This window comes from Armigeres subalbatus, chromosome 2, assembly GCF_024139115.2.
Source record: "Armigeres subalbatus isolate Guangzhou_Male chromosome 2, GZ_Asu_2, whole genome shotgun sequence".
Lineage (NCBI taxonomy): Eukaryota > Metazoa > Arthropoda > Insecta > Diptera > Culicidae > Armigeres > Armigeres subalbatus.
This window is the reverse complement of record NC_085140.1, coordinates 315,795,035-315,816,733: the sequence shown is the minus strand read 5'-3', so window position 1 is coordinate 315,816,733 and position 21,699 is coordinate 315,795,035. Positions and strand designations below refer to the sequence as shown.

The 21,699-nt window shown below is 39.8% G+C and overlaps 1 protein-coding gene across 3 annotated transcripts in view; it reads right to left on the bottom strand.

The window, feature by feature from the left end:
- The window catches only part of LOC134212634 (netrin receptor unc-5-like), a 478,948-nt gene that overhangs the window by 11,230 nt on the left and 446,019 nt on the right, over positions 1-21,699 (bottom strand). For all 3 annotated transcript variants that reach the window (XM_062690650.1, XM_062690652.1, XM_062690651.1), the window contains 2 exons: positions 3,012-3,348; positions 2,487-2,812 (listed from right to left, as the gene is read on the bottom strand). In XM_062690650.1, the coding sequence (XP_062546634.1) occupies positions 2,487-2,812; positions 3,012-3,348 (663 nt within the window). The remainder of the gene's footprint in view (positions 1-2,486; positions 2,813-3,011; positions 3,349-21,699) is intronic.

The window sequence follows — 21,699 nt, the reverse complement described above, 5'->3', positions numbered from 1 at the left end:
CCAAATATGTGCATGAAAATACATTTAAAATCACAACATATTTTTATCTGTGTAGAGAGTAGTTGAATCACCAGAACGCTTAACCTGTTCTATCTGGATCTGGTCGCTTTCAAGAAGTGGAAATACTCGAGTGGCTAACGAGATAGGCTCTCATTCTGCGGATCGAAATTTGTTTCCCCATGTTGGTGCTATTTTTTTATTTTCCAATAAAAATATAAACAAATAAATTACAGCACGTGTAAATTTAAAAGAACCTATAACTTTATGTTGTTAAACACGGAGGTCAATTTGTTACATCTACTTGAACGGAAATTTACAGGTTTTGTTCGAACTGTGTAGCTTCAAAGCTGTAATTTATTATCGAATTATTATTTAATTCATTATATGTATAAAGTAACTTACAAACTAGTTTCACCTAAATTAACAAGCAACAGGTTCCATCACCACTCTAAACCAATCTAATCGAGTCCTATTGCCTCAGTATGAAAGCATATACAATACATGCATTCAATTGCCAATGTTGCCAGTTTCACAACATTTTTGGAACTCCACTTAACAAGGGGTCCCTATGAAAATAAATGATAATTTGTCAACAACATCGGAAGGCAATGTCTAAAAGGTCCAATTATACAATGGTTAGATGTGCCCTAAAAAAACAAATAAATAATAAAACTTTTTATTACAATAAATTATAACTGAACAATTTGAAGAAAATGTATAAAAACAGCAAAAAAATAAGTGTGTCCATTTGTTTGTTGATAAACTCAGTGATATTGAACGATTTGTCAATAAAAAGAACCGAACCATAAAAGGTGCCCACAACCGAATTTAGCAGCGTTTCAGAAAAGTTACAAAAAAAATTTCGAGCTGAAATTTTGATGGCAATCGTTATTGAACCACAAAATAGACTAAATTTACCGTATGAATACGCATTAGAACTCACTTTTTCAATTCAAACACACCATTTTATGATTCATTGGAAAAGGTCAAACAAAGTTTTCGTGTTGATTTTTATGTAGAACAAAAAATGTTCATGGTTCAAAGTAGAGGTGTCTATCTAGTTTGGTATTCTGCACAAAACATCGTGTTTCGACAGCAAATGAATGACAGATGTCAGAATAACAGTATCTGCTTTCTGTCAAAAGATACGTGGGGGTGCCCACAACCGAACCACCTTTCGTACCAAAAACTTATGGGCAGAATATTTGATAAGATAGCACAGAAGCGATCATACCAACGGATATCTCGTTCGGCGGAATCAGGCTACAATGGGATGGATCTGAAGATAGTTGGCTTATCCGTGGTCTCGATACGTGGTGATTGGTGTGGTAGTCGATTGATGAGTGTGTTGGGATAGTCATTTTTACTGAGGTGGCGATGAATGAGCTGATCATGTTGCTGTTTATTTCGAATGGTTCTTAGGTTGCGCACCTTGTCAATGAAATTATTGACAACTGAAAGCTTTTGATTCGTGAGATGGAAGGAAAAAAAGTTTTCGAATTTTACCTGAAGAAATTGGTTTCGCATACCAATCAGTTTTAACGCACGCTTTTATCATCAAACCATAATATTAGTAGGTCGAGGAATGGAAGCTGCATGTTTTGCTCAAGCTCCGATGTGAAGCTGATATTGGAGTTTTGAATCTGCAATTGCGAATGATTATTCATTTTAGAAGCATGTGACACATATAGCACATTTAAATGGATTATCAGAAGTTCGCGGAAGAAGGTTTTATTGAAGAGACCACAAAAGATTTATTGAAATCTATGAAACAACAAACATCCCAAATTCCGCTTGAAATCTGGTCCGTAAGGCAATGTGAGCTCCCAAAAAGATTTTTAGGAATCATACGATTTCTCGGTAGTTCGCTTCTAATCGCTAGATCCATAACCATTGCTAAAAGTAATAAAAAAAATCTAGCAAACAGACTTACGACTTACCATCTTTTCCCTTCCAGCATTCACAAGAATGTGGCCAGGAAAGATCTCGAATGTTGGAAAGTGTCTTGCTTCCATATGAGAGATAGTGATTATTTCCAAATCAATATTTGTCGAAACGGATGGAACTGATGTTACTCTTATAGAATATTCTTGGCTTGTATCACGAATTTTTACGAATTGCCTAATACTATCACCAGAAGTGTTGCCCAAATCAGCATTTCCTATTTGACTTACCCATGATTCGGAACTTGGATGTGCCTTTGGCTGAGAGAAGTTTAAAAATTATCATGAAATAATTACATAAATCGTACTAAAAAGTATTTCAAGCATATCAATAAATTATATTAAATTCATGTACAGATGTCAGACATCAATGGGTGATAATCATCTGTCGATTTCTTTTTATTGATTTTATTGTGTATTGTTTCTCTAAATAATCTTCCTAAGTTTCCTTCTATGGCAATTGATTAATCCATCACCCACCCAGTTAAAGCGATATCCGAACTTGAACAATCAACTGTCACCCCTTCCCACCCTTCCACTTACATGTATTGGTATTGCTGGTTAATGATTCCGTGCTCATGTATTGACCGCCTCCCCCACCACTCTTCTGTGAGGGTGGCGCCGACGGTTGGCTTTGTAGGGTTGCCTGCTTCTGCAGCTGCTGCTGTTGCTGATGCTGATGGGAGCTTTTCAGACTAGAAGTCGCGGTTGGAGCGGGTGACGCTGCCGGTGGGTGGTGATGGGCCGGCTGTTGTTGGTGATACAAATGCTGCTTCTGTTGGTATTGTTGTGGCTGTTTTTGTTGCTGCTGCTGTTGGTGATACAGATTAGCCTTCTCGTGGTTTTTGCCATCAATAGGCCTCGAATAGCTGCAGGAATATAGACAAAAAAATATATAGCCCGGATCAATTAATCTTGATTAGTTTCCTATGTGCATGGTATCGTTTGTGGCGGGGCGGTGATGAATGAGACGATTTTTCTGGAAATCGTGTAATTTAATAATGTACGCAGAGTAATTACTATGGTAAATTTCTTGGATCAAATCTAGGATAGAAATAAAATCTGTACCTTGAGGCAAATTGCGGTTCATCGTAATGATGTTCGGTGGAAACTGATCTCGGAAGCAGCAGAGGTACATTCTGACCTGGAATTTTTGGGGCTTCCATCGTGCTGCCATTGGAGTATTCGTAATTGTTCACTCTGATGTTGATATCGGGCATAATGTTCGAATTGTGTGTAAGCTTTTTCTGAAACTCGTGAGTGTAGGTATGCTGATCCGGCGCGGTTCTTGAGATGCTGTAAGTAGGAATCTTCTGTCGGTGGCGGATGTGAACCAGGAACACGAAGAAAGTGATGCACAAAGTGACGATGAACCCAAGGCCAAGGTAGAAAATCCAATCAGACGCTGGAAGAAACAGAGATAAAGAATATAATGTTAATCATTGTTCTAAAAGTGGACTAATCTTGAAATTTGTTGGTGTGTATTCGCCCATTTGCATGCACAAAAGCAAACCCGTAGTAAACATAATTTCAGGCGAATCATTTGCGTTAGTTTGAGGAGTCTTCATTTCGTTAAATTGCTGTCTAATTGATATCTCGCAGAGTACAGAGAGTAAACAATATTCTCATGCCGTAAAAAAAAACTATTCCAACAAACATCGTATTGAATAACAGCAATTAAAGGGGTCATGAAACGATACCCAAGTGGAGAACACTCTTACTCCAATTAAAAGCAAACAGACAATTTCCCACTATGTTGTCTTAATTCTAAAGACCGCAACCGAACAGTCCATATAGGTAAGCCCTTCTTCCCCGTTCGACAATCTAAACTAGTGGCAGTAATGGGCATCATTATCCCACATATTTTTTCGTCTTCTACAGCATGATTCGATCCAATTTCCAACCAAACTCAACCCGAGCTCGTCGTCGACATGTGCCTGCTCTCTAATAAACCGCATTTACGCCAGCATCCAGTTTCCGCTAAAGTCTACCAAAGGCACAGCTACACAAGGGCACTGTTGAAGCAAGGCAAGGGCAAGCCAAGCCCCAGCAAAAGGACGAGGTATCAAATTACGTAATATCGGAATCGATGCTCCTTTTTTCCCATCATAACGATGATCAAATAAAATGCTCAACTGGCGTGGTGAACCCTTTTCCGAGACAAAAAACGATGGGTTCGGTTATAAGGCGAGATCGGTTCAATTTTCGAGCCCTGCCTGCCAGCAGCCATTAGAGCAGTAAATTGATGAAATTATTGTTGTTTACATCATAATTCCTTATTTAACGGTAGTTGGTATCAAATTGATATGAACTCGACTCGGATGTCAAGATTGTTCGTTGGAAGTGGGCAAAAAAGGGCTTTATTGTTTGCTAGAATCGTTGGGTAGGAGATGGACTAGCTGGCGGTTTTATGTACAGTACAATGCACCAGCATTATTTTTACTTCTCGGTGATGTTTTCGTAATGAGAAAATTGAACAGGACCGGATTAGGACTTGTAGTGACACAGGCTCGATTGCATCCAATTCTAAAATGTGTGAGCAAAAACGGTTAGTATTTGATAAGGATCTGAACTACTCAACAACCTTCCCAACTTAAAAGTTTTTTGGGAAAAGAAAATTTAAAAAAATATTTTATTTTCCAAAATTGCAAACAGAGCCGTCTATTTTTATGCGTATTTTTCTTAAACATAAAAAATACCAACCTTTGCTTGGAAAATTAGTGGAAACAACATCAAGTCTGTTTGTCCCATTGTTGAAATTCTACGCATATTTGTCTCACAGGGAATAAATTCATCATTATAGAAGAATCTGTTACATAAAAGAGCGGTTCATATTTGAACTGTATTCAGTGATTATAACTTTCAAGCTTTAGAGAGGTGGTTATTTATTCACAAAATTCATTCAATATTTTCGGATATTTCTTTCAAATTGACCTTTCCCGTCAGACATTGTATCTCGTTTTATTGTCTCAGTGAATTCTTTACAATATTGCAGTTCATCCTTCCCAAAGAACCTACATTTTAAGGCCTCCAACTATTTGAATAAACAAAAACAAATACCGAAAAAGTGCTGCACGTGTGAACCGGCTTGAAAATTGCATCGGAGTTTTGTTCAAAATCGGACAAATGCTAAGCCAATCTTGAAAAACAGCACTTTTTCGATTTTGGGTATGAGAATATGGGTTCTTAGGGGAAGTTGACCTTAAATGAAGAAAGCGGTTTCCCTCATTGTCTTCCCTGAGTGCACTTTCCGATGACTCGGGACCGATTTGCGATTTGGGCGTAACTTATTTTGCAGAGAAATTATTTTATGGATTCCGTAGAATGCAATATTTTTTCGAAACTATTTCTCTTATCTGATAGTTTTTCTCTTGCTTTAAAAGGAAATTTTTTTCCAATACTTGTTAACAAAAAAAGTAACGCCCAAATTTTGAATAGGTTTTTGCCGATTAAGTAAGATCCAAGACTTATCACTTTTTATTGGTGACCGCTTTTAGTAATAATGATGTCATAAAAAAAAACAGATTAATCCACCTAGTGATGACGATGCTTTTCTAGATTGAATCGTTCAGTTTTGTCTTAGTGTGAAACAGTTTATAAATAATTTCCTACTTTACTGCTGTTGCAAACTCTGTACAGCGAATCAAATAACTAAACCTTACATTGGTTCAACGAGTCTTCTATAAAAAGTTTATCGTAGTGAAAATAGCCTTTCGATACAACTTTTTGTTGTACGAGAAAGGCAAAAAGGTGGGGGTAGTCCCCTTGCAGCTCACTTGTCACAGAAACAACCTACCGAGACTGATCTGATTGAGTTTTTGTATTACTCAAACTATGTTCACAACTATGTTGGACGCCCTTGTTGTGTCACCATTTCGTAGCCCGTTGTTGTCATCCGTCTTAAAATGCTATTCTTGTTGATTGTTGAAAGCCTTTTGAAGCCTTTTACTTATAAAGGGTGTACGGAATCAAACTGCATCACTTTGAACTACACGCCAAGAACTAGTTTATCAACCGATTGTCGTGGAATTTTCAGGGACTGAAATACAATATGTAAGCTTTGACTACGTATAACTGCTTCACTGTAATTCTTAAATATATCCAAATGCCAGGTTACCATGTTTGCATTCGTATATCATTAGGCTAGCACGATGATACTTTTATGAACAGGGAAGTCAAGACAATTTCCAATCCGAAAATTTCCTAAACCTGCACTGGGAATCGAACCCAGCCACCCTCAGCATGGTCTTGCTTTGTAGCCACGCGTCTTACCGCATGGCTTAGGAGGGCCGTGGTTTAGGGATGCCTAAAATTCATCAAAGTGAAACTTTCACCCATGAACAAGCGGGGTTTTTGATGCCAAATGACTTAAAAATGCATGAAACGTCGAGATCTGATGTTATTTAAAAAAAAAATATTTTTTTTCTCTTAGAACATTTTTGGGATTTTTTTCAATTTTTTTCAAATGATGAGAATTTGTTTCATCGAATTTAAACACCGGACGACGCACAAACGTTTTCGTAGCCAAAAATATCCCCCTATGCTAATTTTGAGCTAAATCGGACATGATTTAGGGTTGCTCAAAATTATTCAAAACTTTTTTTTTCTCACTTATAGGGGGGAAATAATTTTTTTTGTTTTTTGATGCCAAAGGATTCAAAATGCATGAAACTTTGAGAATTAGTTTTTTGAAAAAAATCGACTGTTTTGAGACTTCGAAAAAATTTCTTATGGCGAAAACAATTTTTCATCGAATTTAAAAACCGTTACGCAAACATTTCATAACCCCTAAAAATACTACTATGCAAGACTTGAGCTCCATCGGACATAATTTAGGTGTGCTCAAAATCTTTCTATCAAAATTTTGAATTTGTTTGTAGCTTTGAAAACTTTTGAGATCAGATTTACGGAGCAAATTGTCAGATTGCTAGGCAATGTTTATTACACTGAGGTTTATTTTGTCGTGGTTATTATTACGTGGTACCGCATGAATTCAAAACACAACGGACGGACACAAATACACAAGGACGTGGAAACACGATTCATGTCATTGCGGAACTTTTTTCTAAACAACGCAAATTATGTTTACGTGGTTTTGATCTACATTGAAAAAGATCGACGTAAAAAAAACCTTTGTGTATTGATCTTAAATGAAATAGATAATCCTGATTTGTGAAATAAATAAGTATAGGAGTTTGAAAAGTAATTCAAGAAATTACGTGAGTAATGTAAAAAAAGGAGTTGTTATATTGACATACTGTTTTATTCAATAAATTACATGGTTCTTCTAAATGAGCTCAGATTTTTCGGACTTTTGTACATTTTTCGATGTTCCTGTATAATCAGAGCCTTAGTGATTGATCATAGATTTTCCAGTTCAGTCGCTGTCGTCGTCAGGTACAGACGGAATAGTCGTGCTCTGTGCAGCCTTGTTGATTCCGTTGCCTTCAGTAGCAAGCAATCACGCGCTTTTGTTTCTCATTGTTTATCGGTCGTTCGCATTATTTTAGATCGCCGGTGGTGCTTTTCTGTCGTAGAGAAAGCAGTAGATCAACTAAATGGATGATAAAATTTTCGTCAATACCGTACAGTCCTCGACCATCTTGGGCTGATATTGCCAGTTTTTGAAGCAGCTGGATACTGATTTATTGATGAGGGACACAGTGTACAAAACGGCACATGACCGTTCACTGTACATTAAATTCGTCTCCCGCGATGCAATGGAAGAATCAATTAAGAGGAATACAATGCCGAGAAAGTTTGTTTACATATGTGGGATGTCGGTTGAAGTACACTGAGGAAAATGGACTTATGATTTTCAATCAAACGCCTTATGAAAATTTACCACAAGGAATCGGTATGAATTTCAATATGTTGCCTTATGAACGACGAAAAAAGTAAAGTGCGGCAGACTGGGTTCGAACCGTGGACGTCGGGGTCGGGAGGCCGGTATGTAGACCACACGCCCATCGACGCTTGAATGCTCGAGAAGGTAACTGCGTATAAGAAGCACTGTTGGTGGAATAATCGGTCGAAGATTCATAAGGCGCCAGTTATGAATTTCGATAGTCCAGTTCGCTGAGTGTACGAATGGAAGTCGCAGGTTCTAATATGCGTTACGTCCGTGTGTTTGATCTGCCACCGAAGGTTAGCGATGAAAGTTTATCGCGTGTGCTCGGACAGTTTGGAAAAATTTATCAAGTTATACGAGAATAATTTCCCGCTGAATTGTGATTAGGACATCTCTTCACTGGAACTCGATGTGTGCATATGGAGGTAGGAAAAAGTATTCCTCCATTGATGGATGTAGCCGGAATAAAGGAAAGAATTTTTTATGACGGACTTAACTGCCGTACTACGCATGATTGTCCCATGTACATAGGAAATCCCAGCAAACATGGGACAAATATGCGTATGACGGCAGTTAAGGATACTTGCTTTCTGTGTCAACGGAGAGACTCTTGTCCTCAAGCGTGGAAGAAATCCGGAAAGCAAGTGCAGTGTACTACGTATGCTGGCGTTGTATCTGGAGAAGAAGGAGAGCGGATATCATCGGAAACATCGGATGAGGACTTCATCGAAGTTCCATAAGAAAATCCGAAATCAGGAAACCAGTAACAGACGGTAGTTCATGATAACGTACATTCGGGGAAAAAGGTTCGTCGGAAAAAAATGACGTCACACTGGAGGAGGTGGCTATTGCGATAAAGGAAGCAATGTCTCATTCAAGGGCGGCTCAGCGACGGGCTCAACTTTCCGGTTCGGGCTCCGGATTAAGTTCCGCACCCGAAAAAGAAGTGTGTCCAAAGATCGTATTATTCCCAGTCAACACAAAATCGTATATGACGCAACATAAAATGCTAAAGTGGAGGCGATATACGTACATATTGTATGGGAAAGTACCTATATGGCCTCCACTTTAGCATCTTATGTGACATTATATACGATGTTGACTGGGTTAATTGTGGTTTATATTTTATATCTCTCTTCTTCTCTTCTTCTTCTCTTCTCTTCTCTTCTCTTCTTCTCTATATATATAAAACAAAGTTGGCATTTGTACGACCGCGCTTCGCTCAAGAATAGACAGCCCAATTTTTATTAATTTATATTCTAAATTAATGATTTCGTGTGTGTTACTTCTACGTGAAGTTAAACGATTTACAATGATATGGAAATGCTAATATCATCTTCCAAACTTGGACGTACATGTTCATGATAGCATTAGAGGCGAAAGTATAGAATTGATAGTTCCGTTAGGATACGGTAGGCATGAAGAATGTTTTTATAGAAGTCGATTTGAAAGCGAGCGGAGGGCAATATTTGTGATGGCATATATCGCACGACCTTCCTTCTGCCAAGCTCCCGTATGAAGGGGGAGGGAAGAATATCAGTGTGGAAGCTGATATATCTCCACTGGCTTTCTTATATTCGTTTTCTTCCTCTTTTCAAGAGAAAAAACGATATGATGAAATTGGAATGCTTTGAAAATCAAAACCCAATCTTTTCAATGAAATGATTTTTCGTACAATTTGCATGGAATTTCAAAATTTTGATCATCTAGGGGAAACCGCCAAATGTTAAATAGCTAATTTTGTCGCCTATTGTTGAACTCCCATAAGAAATGCACGTGCGTTCAACAATAGGCGAAGAAATTAACCGTTCAACATTTGGCGAATTACCCTATATATATAATAAAAAAAGATGTTCAAACAATAATGAGAGATCATTCTGAAGAACCGATTTGTTTTCTAGATAAATTGTGGACACATAAAATTGTATCAGAAAAGAATTGATCAATTTTTGGCGAGACAAAGTTCGCCGGGTCAGCTAGTAATATTATAATTATTTGCTCTTGGCTCCGTAGAGTTTTTATTGAACAATTGAGCCTACTAAATAAACAAACTGAAATAAAATCATATATTCAATTATGATTAAAGAATAATGGGATATTTATTCATTATTCATTAATCGGGTGATTATGATTGAGATTAAAAATGAGATTTAATCATTAATTACTAATCATAAATCAGACATTTTTACATTTAATCATTAATCATTAATCATATTCATAATATTTGTAGCGTTTAATTATTAATCGTCAATCTTAATCACAATATTCATCGTGTTTATTCATTAACCATTAATCAGAATCATACTGTCGTCGGGGGTGACAGTGGGTCAAATGGGGGTGAGAATGAGTCACTGTTTTAACTTCTTAGAGTGCTTGCAGAATAGATTGAATGCATCTGAGAGCAAGAAGACTAAAATATAAGGGACCTTTTTGAACGATTTTGCTCTACGACCTCCAGATTGCCGGTGAGAGCGATGACCCATTCTCACCCCCAAAAAATGTCTGAATCTAAAATCTGGAAATGATTTCATTGCACGTAATATTTCTTATTTTTTCAGTAGGTGTAATTTGTTGATTATTGATCACTATGCAAATCATTAAATTCGATTAATCATAGGTTTAAATCGTTAATCATTTTGATAATTAATCATTAATTATACACATATTGTGTCGATATTTGATCATAATTGTTGATCGTTATTCATTCTTGGAACTTTTTATTCATTAGTCATAATCGTTAATCATTGTCAAAAAGGTATTTAATCGTTGATCTTAATCATTAATCATTGTCGACAACTGACTAATCATCAATCATAATCTTTAATCATAGGGTTAAATGATTTAATCATAACAAATCTGATCATTCATTGGAAGCTTTATTCATGAACGCTCTATGTATAATACATTGGTTTTGATCCTCATCTACTGAGAGTTTGGAATTATAACCTTTTATCAATGCTATACCTCGTTCTGCATTGTTATTTACTTCTTCCAGGATTCGAACTAGTTATTTGCACACTTTGTCTGGCAGTTTGTTTCTCAGCTCGCAAATGAAACATGAATTCACGAAGAACTTCACCATACGACGACAAATTAGATGACTTGGTTGTTTCCCCAACAAACAGAATATCCTGACTCCTTTCACTTCTAAAGTTTAATAAATACTGGTAATGGGAAAACCTAGAATAGAAAAAATAACCTATTCGGCCAAATGTCGTATTCCTTTCGGCCAAATGACCATTTCGGACAAAAAATGACTCTTCCGGCCATATGAGCCTTCCGCCCAAATGACCTTTTCCGCCTTTTCGGTGGGGTGGTCCTAATAAAAATTAAGATGATTTACCTTTTAAACTTTTTATTCGGTGGCTACGGGTGACGGCGTTCGAACACTTCGCTGGCGCAATACTAGCGGGGAGGTGGCAACGGCGGGCGACCAATGAACACTGAGCGGTGGTTGGCTGCTGACGACGGGAAACGTTGAAGCGACGACGGCGATGCGCCGAGAAGCTTGGCAATTGTTGAATGGCGGATGGATGACGCTAGACTGGTGGTCGGTCGAGAAACTGTGCTAGCGAAGAATGGCTTCAATCGAGGATGGCGTGGGCAGCGGGTGGCGTCAATCGAAGCGTGCTTTGCACTGGTGCACCGTTGGCCGGTCCAAGGTCGCTGGCGGCGTAGAATGGCTTCCGGGAAGCAAACGGCGGCTTGAGGGTTAACGGCGGGGTTGATGAAAAATCCCACGGGCGAACGACTTAGGTGAGGAAGAGCTGTCGTAGCACAGTGCCGGGGTGGTGTGATGTTTCACCAAGGGGTTGATGTGGCGTTTCGCAACGGGATTGACAGTGACTGTAGGGCGGCCGATAGTTAGTCCAAAGACCGCGAAGGCGATAAATGGCTTGGAGGGTGGCTCGTTAGCAGCCGGCTAATGGTTTACCGATGAACGGCGACGGTGTGAGGGGGCTTTGTTGGCGGCGAATGTCGAGGGACGATGGCGTACTAATGCTTAGACGGTGTATGTTGGCGGGAGTCGATCAACGGCGACTTTAAAAGCGTCCTAACAGTCGCCTTGAGAATAATTTCCACTTCACGGTACAGGTGTGTACTGTCGCGGTTGCAAATTTCGCAAATTTTTCGGATATATCCACGAGGAATCGACGTTGCTTCACACAAATACACGACCGCACCATCGTTCGATCACACGATTAATAATCTCTTCTTGTCGCCTCTACCTTTTTCGACGAGCGAAATCTCCCGGCCTCACTCGATGCTCACTCTCGCTGCATCCGCCAACATAGCCCCCCATTCCGCATTTGTTCTTTTTTGTCACCCGTTATCATTTTTAGTAAGGGCCATTCCAGCCTGTGCATACTAACATCGACTTAATCAACATAAAGTTGATAACGTCTGGTGGTTGTTTCTAATGTTTTCAAGCATAGTAATCCAAAACATGTTGCCGTTGTTATATTTACTATAGAATTATTTTCAGTGTAGTATCCATTTGATTATCGCGGAGTTGTTCGTCACCTGCTGATTCATTGGAGGAGCAGGCACTGTCCACGTTTTGCGCGATATTGTATGTTGTTGAATGGTAACTATTTTGTTAATTTGTGTGGGGTTGTAGGGTATAATTTTGTGCAGATAGGAATCAACGGGCAATTCAAAATTCGCTCGTTTGGCTGCGGTGACGACGGTTACCAACACTAAAAATGATAACGGGTGACGAGGAAGAACAAATGCGAAATGAAGGGCTATGTGGGCGGATGAAGCGAGAGTGAGTACCGAGTGAAGCCAGGAGATTTCGCTCGTCGAAAAATGTAGAGGCGACAAGAAGAGATTTCATTGGTGCGAACGTGTGCGAACAATGGTGCGGTCGTGTATTTTTGGAAAGCAACGTCGATTCCTCGTGGATATATCCGGAAAATTTGCGAAATTTGCAACCGCGACAGTACACACCTGTACCGTGAAGTGGAAATTATTTTCAAGGCGACCTTTAAGACACTTTTTAAATCGCCGTTGATCGACTCCCGCCAACATACACCGTCCAAGCCTTAGTACGCCATCGTCCCTCGACATTCGCCGCCAACCAAGCCACCTCACACCGTCGCCGTTCATCGGTAAACCACCAGCCGGCTGCTAACGAGCCGCCCTCCAAGCCATTTATCGCCTTCGCGGTCCTTGGACCAACTATCGGCCGCCCTACAGTCACTGTCAAGCCCGTTGCGAAACGCCACATCAAGCCCGTGGTGAAACATCACACCACCCCGGCGCTGCGCTACGACAACTCTTCCTCACCTAAGTCGTTCGCCCGTGGGATTTTTCATCAACCCCGCCGTTAGCCCTCAAGCCGCCGTTTGCTTCCCGGAAGCCATTCTACGCCGCCAGCGACCTTCGACCGGCCAACGGTGCACCAGTGCAAAGCACGCTTCGATTGACGCCACCCGCTTCCCACACCATCCTCGATTGACGCCATTCTTCGCTAGCACAGTTTCTCGACCGACCACCAGTCTAGCGTCATCCATCCGCCATTCAACAATTGCCAAGCTTCTCGGCGCATCGCCGTCGCCGCTTCAACGTTCCCGCCGTCAGCAGGCCACTGCTCAGCTGTGCGTTCATTGGTCGCCCACCGTTCCCACCTCCCTGCTAGTATTGCGCCAGCGAAGTGTTTGAACGCCGTCACCATCACCTGTAGCCACCGGATAAAAAGTTTAAAAGGTAAATCATCTTAATTTTATTAGGACCACCCACCGAAAACTCTCCTTCCAAACTACGCCCTGGGACCCGGGAGAAAAGAGGACTTGTGTGCCCACCCGGAAGCTGCCGTTGGCCCTAGACCAACAGCTTGAGGCTTGGGCACGTCCCCTTCTGGGACGTAGCAGGACTCCCGGGGTCAAATATAGTTTCAATGTGAACTTATTCCTGGTTCAGTGTGATCTGCGCTGATTAGTTCTGCGATTCATGATTCATCAAGCGCTTGGATTGAGTATATCTCCAACATCTCCACCATTATTGGAAATCTCCAGAAAATAGTTTTGAAATTCAAGGAAAAATCGTTTGAATTTTCATGGTAAAGATAAATTCTGTTAAGTTTCCATGGGAATATGAATTAATATTGATAATTCTCACATTTCTCACGGAAATATTATAGAAACTGATATTTGAGAAAAACTTCATCCAACCAGCGACTGTTAGTTTTTTCTAACAATTCTGTATAAGAACCTAACAAAACCTATTTAAGTTCTGGGTCTATGCGAAATTGTTAGATTGCCATACAGAAAATTTAAGCTCACAAACAAATATTGTTAGAAAAGATTGCTAAATTGTAAGATCTCATACACTATTTGTAGAAGAATCTAGCATTTTCGCATATGCTCAGTTCTTATACAGGTTATGGTAGGTTCTTTTGCAGAATTGTTGGAAAATCTAACAATCACCGTTTAGTGTTGTGGTCTGTCAGGTAAAGCAATTTCAGGTTTTCGCGAATTAATGCTTGCTCTAAAGCCTATTTTGATGAGGAAATATGCAACCGTATTTTAAAAATTTGGTTTCTATTGAATTACCTATGCTAAGGACAAACCACATTATCGTGAAATTGCATCACAGCATTAAACCTGGATAACACTGTCTTCCAACAATTTAATGGCCCGCTAAATCCAAAGTGGTCCCTTTTCCACGAAATAAATGTCCATAGTCACTAGACCTGTACCGTACCAGTCATCATAACCACTCAAGCTAGCTCCCACTAACCATCATCGGAATGTGTAATTTTGTCATAAATTTTAAGCCGAATAGTAATGACTCTCATCCCCACTTCGATGCGATCCGTTGGGCACACAACAAAAGACTCCATCCACATTCCACCAAACAGAGGCTCTTGCTCACTTTTTGTCCATCCGGGCCACCATTAGGCACGGGAATATCCTGCAAAATGAGGGTTTTGTGGAATATTCCCATTGTTTCGCGGCGCATTAAATTCAAGTTTTTCAAACGAATCTCCTGCGATGCCACCGGAACAACAGATGCAGAACTGGTCGTAAACAATGCGTTGTTGGTTGGTGGCTCTTATGGGGGGTGTCCTCCGTGTGGAACCTATTTAGCGGTGGTAAGATGGGAATTGAATGGCGTTGCACACCAATGAGCCATCCAATGTGATATTTATCGTCATCGGCGGATTCCCTTTCCCCAAAACCTGGTGAATACTTGGGCGGAGATGGAGCACAGCTTTTCGCTTGTCATTTCCACGCGGAATGCCAATGAATGTCTTTTTGCTGCCAGAATCCACCACGCACGCAGTGACGTAGGCTTTAAGTACAAGCGAGCTGCTGTAGTGTGTAGATTTTTCCGCTTTTCGCTACCACGGGCTGCGTCTTTGTTTCGCTTTCACTGCCACTGTCTGATGATGGGTTTTATGCTTGTTTTGTTTACTAAAAGAATAAAGTCGGGACCCATCAGGGTGGGTGGCAAATATGATGACGACCGGCGTGGGGGTATTGTGTGTTTGTGGTAAATGGGGGGAAAATGTAGCACAACAGCGAAGTATGAGGCAGTCATCTTGAGAAGAGGTATTACGAACCCATTGATGCCGTACAATGAGAGCGTATAGGATGGGATTGTTCTTGCTTGATCTCGTGTTGCTGGAGTGCCCCGCTGAAAAGAAAAAGGACTTTTGCAAAGAGGCTTATTTTCATTACCTTCCATCTCACATAAAGGGAACGGATTCTTCGGTGGGGATGCTTTTATTCGGAAGCTGAGATTTTTGTTACTTTTATTATGATGACATACGATGAAAGCATGTCAGTTTTGATGTTGGTACGGGTCGTAATGTATTAAAAATGATGACTATATGTAAAATTTACTCAATGTGATTTCAGCTGTTTCCAGCCTGATATGTGTTCGAAGTGCTTCTCCTTCACGCATTATTTTAAGTACAACACTGAGAATCTTCACACATTGACACTCTAATCACATGACGTCCGAAGATCTCCATGTTTGAAAGACATTTGATATAAACTATTCGTTTTTATGCATTCATCATCAATCCATTTATCGTTGGCGGTGTTGAACTTGATTTTAAGACTAAAAAACCCCGAAATAAAGTGTAAAAAAATTATCGTTGCTCCACGTTTTTGACAAGTTCATTCATTGTACATTTTAAATGTTCTGCTCACAAAACTCATGAAATTCGTAAGGCAAGCACATTTGCTCAATTGTTTCCTCTAATGTTGATTTCACCTCTCCTCATGACATCATAAACGGCAGAGCTGAAGAGTTCAGAGATAGTGGGCAAGGTTGTTGATACACGATAATTATCACGATGTCACTACGATTCTGTTCGGTGTTCTGTGAAACAAAGTATTCAATCTCCAAATGGTGACTAGATCATTTATCCAATCAAATTTAGATGAATTCGTCTCACGGTGTGAGATCTCTTTGTTGTTACTTTTGATGAACTTCAAGTATAACTGCTCACAATAATTTTCTTTCAGATGAGAATGTTCATCGGCCGAATCATTTTGAATTGAAACTATCGCAATGATTTTGACGTTCGTTTGATTCTCACTCATAACGATACTATCAATAATACTTCAATCACCGTACATATATCGTAGTGTAATGTTTCTAAGAGTAAAGTTATGCTAATCTGCTTTAATTTATGCTGCTCAATCGTGCATTAACACTTCGATAGTGTGTTTATGTTCAGTCCACAATGCAGTAAGAGATATTCCCGCAAGTGCAACATTCGCTAAGACTCCGCCATATCAGAAGAACTAACGTTTTGGGTTTTAATAAAACATTTTCTCTTTAACTGCCTGGTCACTTTTTTGCTGCTGTTTTTTATTGCTTGTAGAGGGATTTTTTTAATGGACCAATAGGGCAAATCGTTGCATGGTGGCGGGCCACCATACAAATGGCGGATAAATCCTAATATGTTGTTCGAATTTCCCACCAAAGAGTATTTTTGGAACGCTAAATTCATTTTGAGGTTAAAATTGTTATCCAACATATACTACTCAAGTACTTCCGGAAGCCCATGCCTTAAAGGTATAAAGCATTAACAGCGTCTTCATTCTAACATTGAAACAGCCAATTTCCAGCTTTGGAGGAGCTAGTGGCAAATCAACACATTAACCACCAGAAAGTAGACAAAAAATAGATTTTAATACATGATACCAGATCGTTCCAAATCTTTCCCGAAAAAAGTTTAGTCAAATTTTGTTTTGCCATACAAATGTATTAGGGAGATGCTTTACAGTGTTAACTTCAACAAACTACCATAATCAAATTTTGGAATCAGTTAATTTAATATAGGTGTGAAATCTAAAAAATACCAACGAGCTTCGTGAAACGAACGAACACAATTTTTGGGTTTTTTTTCGGGTTTCCGCCTTTGTGTGTTGTGTTATGAACCGGGAGCAAATGTTGGAGATCAACTAATGGAGCTAAAGACTTGTTCAAAATAAGAAATCATACAGATCGTTGTAGAATTACATTAGTCCATGGAGGCCTAGAGGTAGGGTCTGGGTCATTTGGCATAAAGTCATTTGGCATAACGCCATTTGGCATAAGGTCATTTGGCATAAAGGCCATTTGGCATAATGGTCATTTGGCATAACGGACATTTGGCATAATTTTGAGCTGCAAGAAAAGAGTGGGTCATTTGGCATAATTTCAAACTGTGAAAGCGAAAGGGATATTTCATGTTTTGTTTAGCGTAGATAAAGTAGGTCAAGGCTGTTTTCTGATAAATTTAGACTGATGGTAGACATTTTCCGGAAGAACGAAATAACAAAACGGCAGAATTACTTCCGAGGGAGGGATCATATCCAACATTGACTTATTCCTACTTTTAAAGTAGGGATTACATCCACCATTGCTTCAATCCGGGCATGCGCCTTAAGGCCGGATCAAATCCACCATTACCTTAATCCGGGCAAGCGCATAACTTTAAAAACTCAAGCAATACACTTGTCGTAGACGAGTTACTTGAACCAATCAAGTCACATATGAGTTACTGCAACCAAATCAATCTGAATTGTGCTACTCGGAGAAGAGAATGCATCTACCATTGATTTATTCCCGGCAAGCGCCTTCTTATAAAGAAGGTGTCACATTCACCATTGCCATAGTCCGGGCAAGGCCTACTTTTAAAGAAGGTATCACATTGCCACAATTCGGGCCACACACCTACTTTTAAAAAAGGGATTACATCCACCATTGCTTCAATCCAGGAAAGCGCCTACTTTTAAAGAACGAATCAAATCCTTCATTGTCATAATCCGTGCGAGCGCCTATTTTTAAAGAAGGGATCACATCCACCATTGCCTCAATCCAGGCAAGCGCCTTCTTTTAAAGAAGGAATCACATCCACAATTGTTATAATCCGGGCAAGCGTCTACTTTTCAAGAAGGGATTACATCCACCATTGCTTCAATCCAGGCAAGCACCTACTTTTAAAGTACGAATCAAATCCTCCATTGTCATAATCCGTGCAAGTGCCTATTTTTAAAGAAGGTATCACATCCACCATTGCCTCAATCCGGGCAAGCGCCTTCTTTTAAAGAAGAAATCACATCCAGCATTGGCATAATCCAGGCAAGCGCCTACTTTTAAAGAAGGGATCACATCCACCATTGCCTCAATCCGGGCAAGCGCCTTTTCCGAAGAAGCAATCACATCCACAATTGTCATAATCCGGGTAAGCACCTACTTTTAAAGAAGGGATCACATCCTCCATTGCAATAATCCATGCAAGCGCCTACTTTTAAGAAAGTGATCGCATCCACCATGGCCTTAATCCGGGAGTGCGCCTACTTTTAAAGAAGGGATCACATCCCAAGTAACCTAAAGTTCTTTTTAGAGTACGTTTTTCGCTTAAGCAGCTCAGTGAAGCTGATTAAACGCAAAACGTACTCTTAAAGGAACTTTTGGTTACTTGGGATCCGTCATTGCCCCAATCCGGACAAACGCCTTCTTTTAAAGAAGAAATCACATCCACCATTGTGATAATCCGGGAAAGCGCCTACTTTTAAAGAAGGTATCACACGTCTACTTTTAAAAAGGGATTACATCCACCATTGCTCTAATCTGGGCATGCGCCTACTTTAGCATTGCATTGCAAAAGCATTCTTCCCACGAGAGGATAATGTCTTTTTGATATTGTTATCGACGGGTGTATTCACTATTCCGGGCGTTTCCCGCACCACTTATTTACCATTTAGCGAACGCAAAGAAAAATTATGCCAAATGTCTGTTATGCCAAAAGACCCTCACTTTTGATGCTGGTCACAATTATGCCAAATGTCCGTTATGCCAAATGACCATTATGCCAAATGGCCTTTATGCCAAATGAGCTTATGCCAAATGGCGTTATGGCAAATGACTTTATGCCAAATGGCCCGCTCCCCTAGAGGTACACTCATTTTCTTGTTTGTGTTTGAACGCTGTTTCGAGCGAAAGTTGGCGCGTATTTTTGTTAAGAAAATTATTTTGAGCTTTTTAGTGGAATGTCTTCACTTGTCATAAGACGAGTTTGTACAATCCCATTGAATTCCACCACTTAATTGTATCTTGACAGATACGTAATTCGACCTCAACAGTAAGGCCGTCTTCAGTGTCTCGTACTTGACTCGACTTTTTTGTATTTTTGTTTACGCCCGCAGAATGGAATGGGAAAATGATTCGAACGAATCGGATTTGGAAATGTCATTCGGAAATGTGATTGAGCTCTTCTCAATCCATTATGTTCAAATTATTAAGCATGAGCATGATGACCGTGCATTTCATTGCTACTCCGTGATCGACCAGAGCAATCGCAATTGCACAGGGAACCAATGGATGGAAGGTGTATGGGTATGAAAACGAGCAAAAGACTGACAAAATGAAAAGTCTGTCAAGGCTCTATACCTTTAATCAATTGAATCGTTTTCTATTTATATTTAATTTATTACTGAACAAAGCTTTTAACATACATATATTTTCTCTTAGCTTAATTTGAAGGGTAGAAACATCTTGAGATTTTTTTCAAACATGACCATAATGCTTTAGCTGTTGAAAAAAAAATATAGTTAATCCCGTACACAAAAAATCCTCCTGCCTTCCATGGAACAAACTTCGATTAGGAAGAAAATGATGATTCACATTTTTATTCGAACCTCAATCTATCCGACTATCATTACTGTCATGATTGTGTGTGACCGCCTGTCACTCCGGCGAAATGCGGAAAGTTTACTGAACTGATTTTTGGAGTCAGCAGAAATGTTTCCTCCTCCCCTTCCATCCATCCGCTCCATTCTTGAAATGGAAATGGTGCAGCAAATCTATTCACCGAACCACAATAGAGGAATGATATGCGGCTCGTCCAATTTTGATATCGATTCTGGCTATTGAACTGCTCCATTCGGTGAATGAAGGTACAGATACATTCGATGATGGTGGCTTGCGGAACTCCGATTCAGACTCGCCTAGGAAACATATTTTTTTCCTACTGCTGTTCGATGTTTGTGTGATATTGATAGGAAGCAATGCGAGGGACAACCGCCACCAGACCAGCATACTCATAATGTAGAGCAAAGTGGGTCAAAAGTGGAGAATTTTTGTTTTTGCATCATATAATGGTAAGTTTTCATTTTATGTCAAACACATAAAAATGAGTTGATGAACCCAGCCCAACAGTAGAAAAATTTGGAAGACCGTAGAACACAGTTTTATTTGTAATATGGAATTTTCGGGGAAGGGCCGTTTGGCCAAAAATCGTTCGACCGAAAGTCGTTTTGGCGAACAAACCATGAGGCAGAAACCTATCTGGCCGAAAGTCATTCGGTCGAACAGGTAAGGCGGAAAAGGTCATTTAGCTGAATAGTTCATTTCACCGAACATTTGGTCGAATAGGTTATTTGGCCGAATAGGCTATTTGGCCGAATACTGCAAGTGAGAAATGCAAAAAGTGAGAAATGAAAAGTAAGAAATAATGGATGAAGAGAGAGGTGTCTTCCTTCCTTCCTTCTCGCGGTGAGAAGTGAGAAATGAGAAGTAAGAAATGATGAGTGAGAAAGAAGGCTTTGGAAATAACTAGAGAGAAGTGAGAAATGAGGAGGGATCAATGAGACGCCTCACTTCTCACTAATCATTTCTCACTTCTCATTTCAGACCTCTTATTCTTCACTTCTATTTTCGAATTTCTCACTTTTCTTAGTGAGAAATGAAAAATAATGAGTGAAAATTAATGTGTCTCAATTCTCATTCCACTCTTCTCACTTTTCACAGTGAGAATTGAGAAGGGAGAAATATGGAGCGAGAAGTGAGACGCCTTTTTTTAAATAATCATTTCTCACTTTTCTTTCCTCTTATATCACTACGCAGTAAAAGGTAAGAAATGATGAGTGAGACGTCTCACTTTTCACTTCTCACTTATCATTTATCGCTTCTCATTTCTCACATCTCATTTCACACTTCTGCGTTTTCTCAATGAGAAGTGAGAAATGAGGAGTGAGAAGTAATAAGTCAGACGTCTCATTTCTTACTCTCACTCCTAATTACTCACTTCTCACTGTGAAAAGAAGAAGTGAGTAATTAGCCTAACTTTCGCTCCTGATTTCCTACTTTTCACTTTTCACAGAAGTTCTTTTTGCCAAACGACCGTTAAGGGCAAATGGTAGCGTCACACTATCTGGAATGCACCAGCCAGTATCAGGACGATAGCACCGAGTGCTATCGTGTTCACACTATTTCGCCTCTTTCTGCTTAGCCACCGTTTCGGCCAAACTGCCTTTTCAGTCAAATGATCTATTCGGCCAAATAACCTATTCGGCCAAATGATCATTCGGATGTATGACATATTCGGTCAAACAGCTTTCAGCGCAGTGTTCTTCGGCCAAACTGCATTTGGCCGGATGGTTTTCGACTAAACGG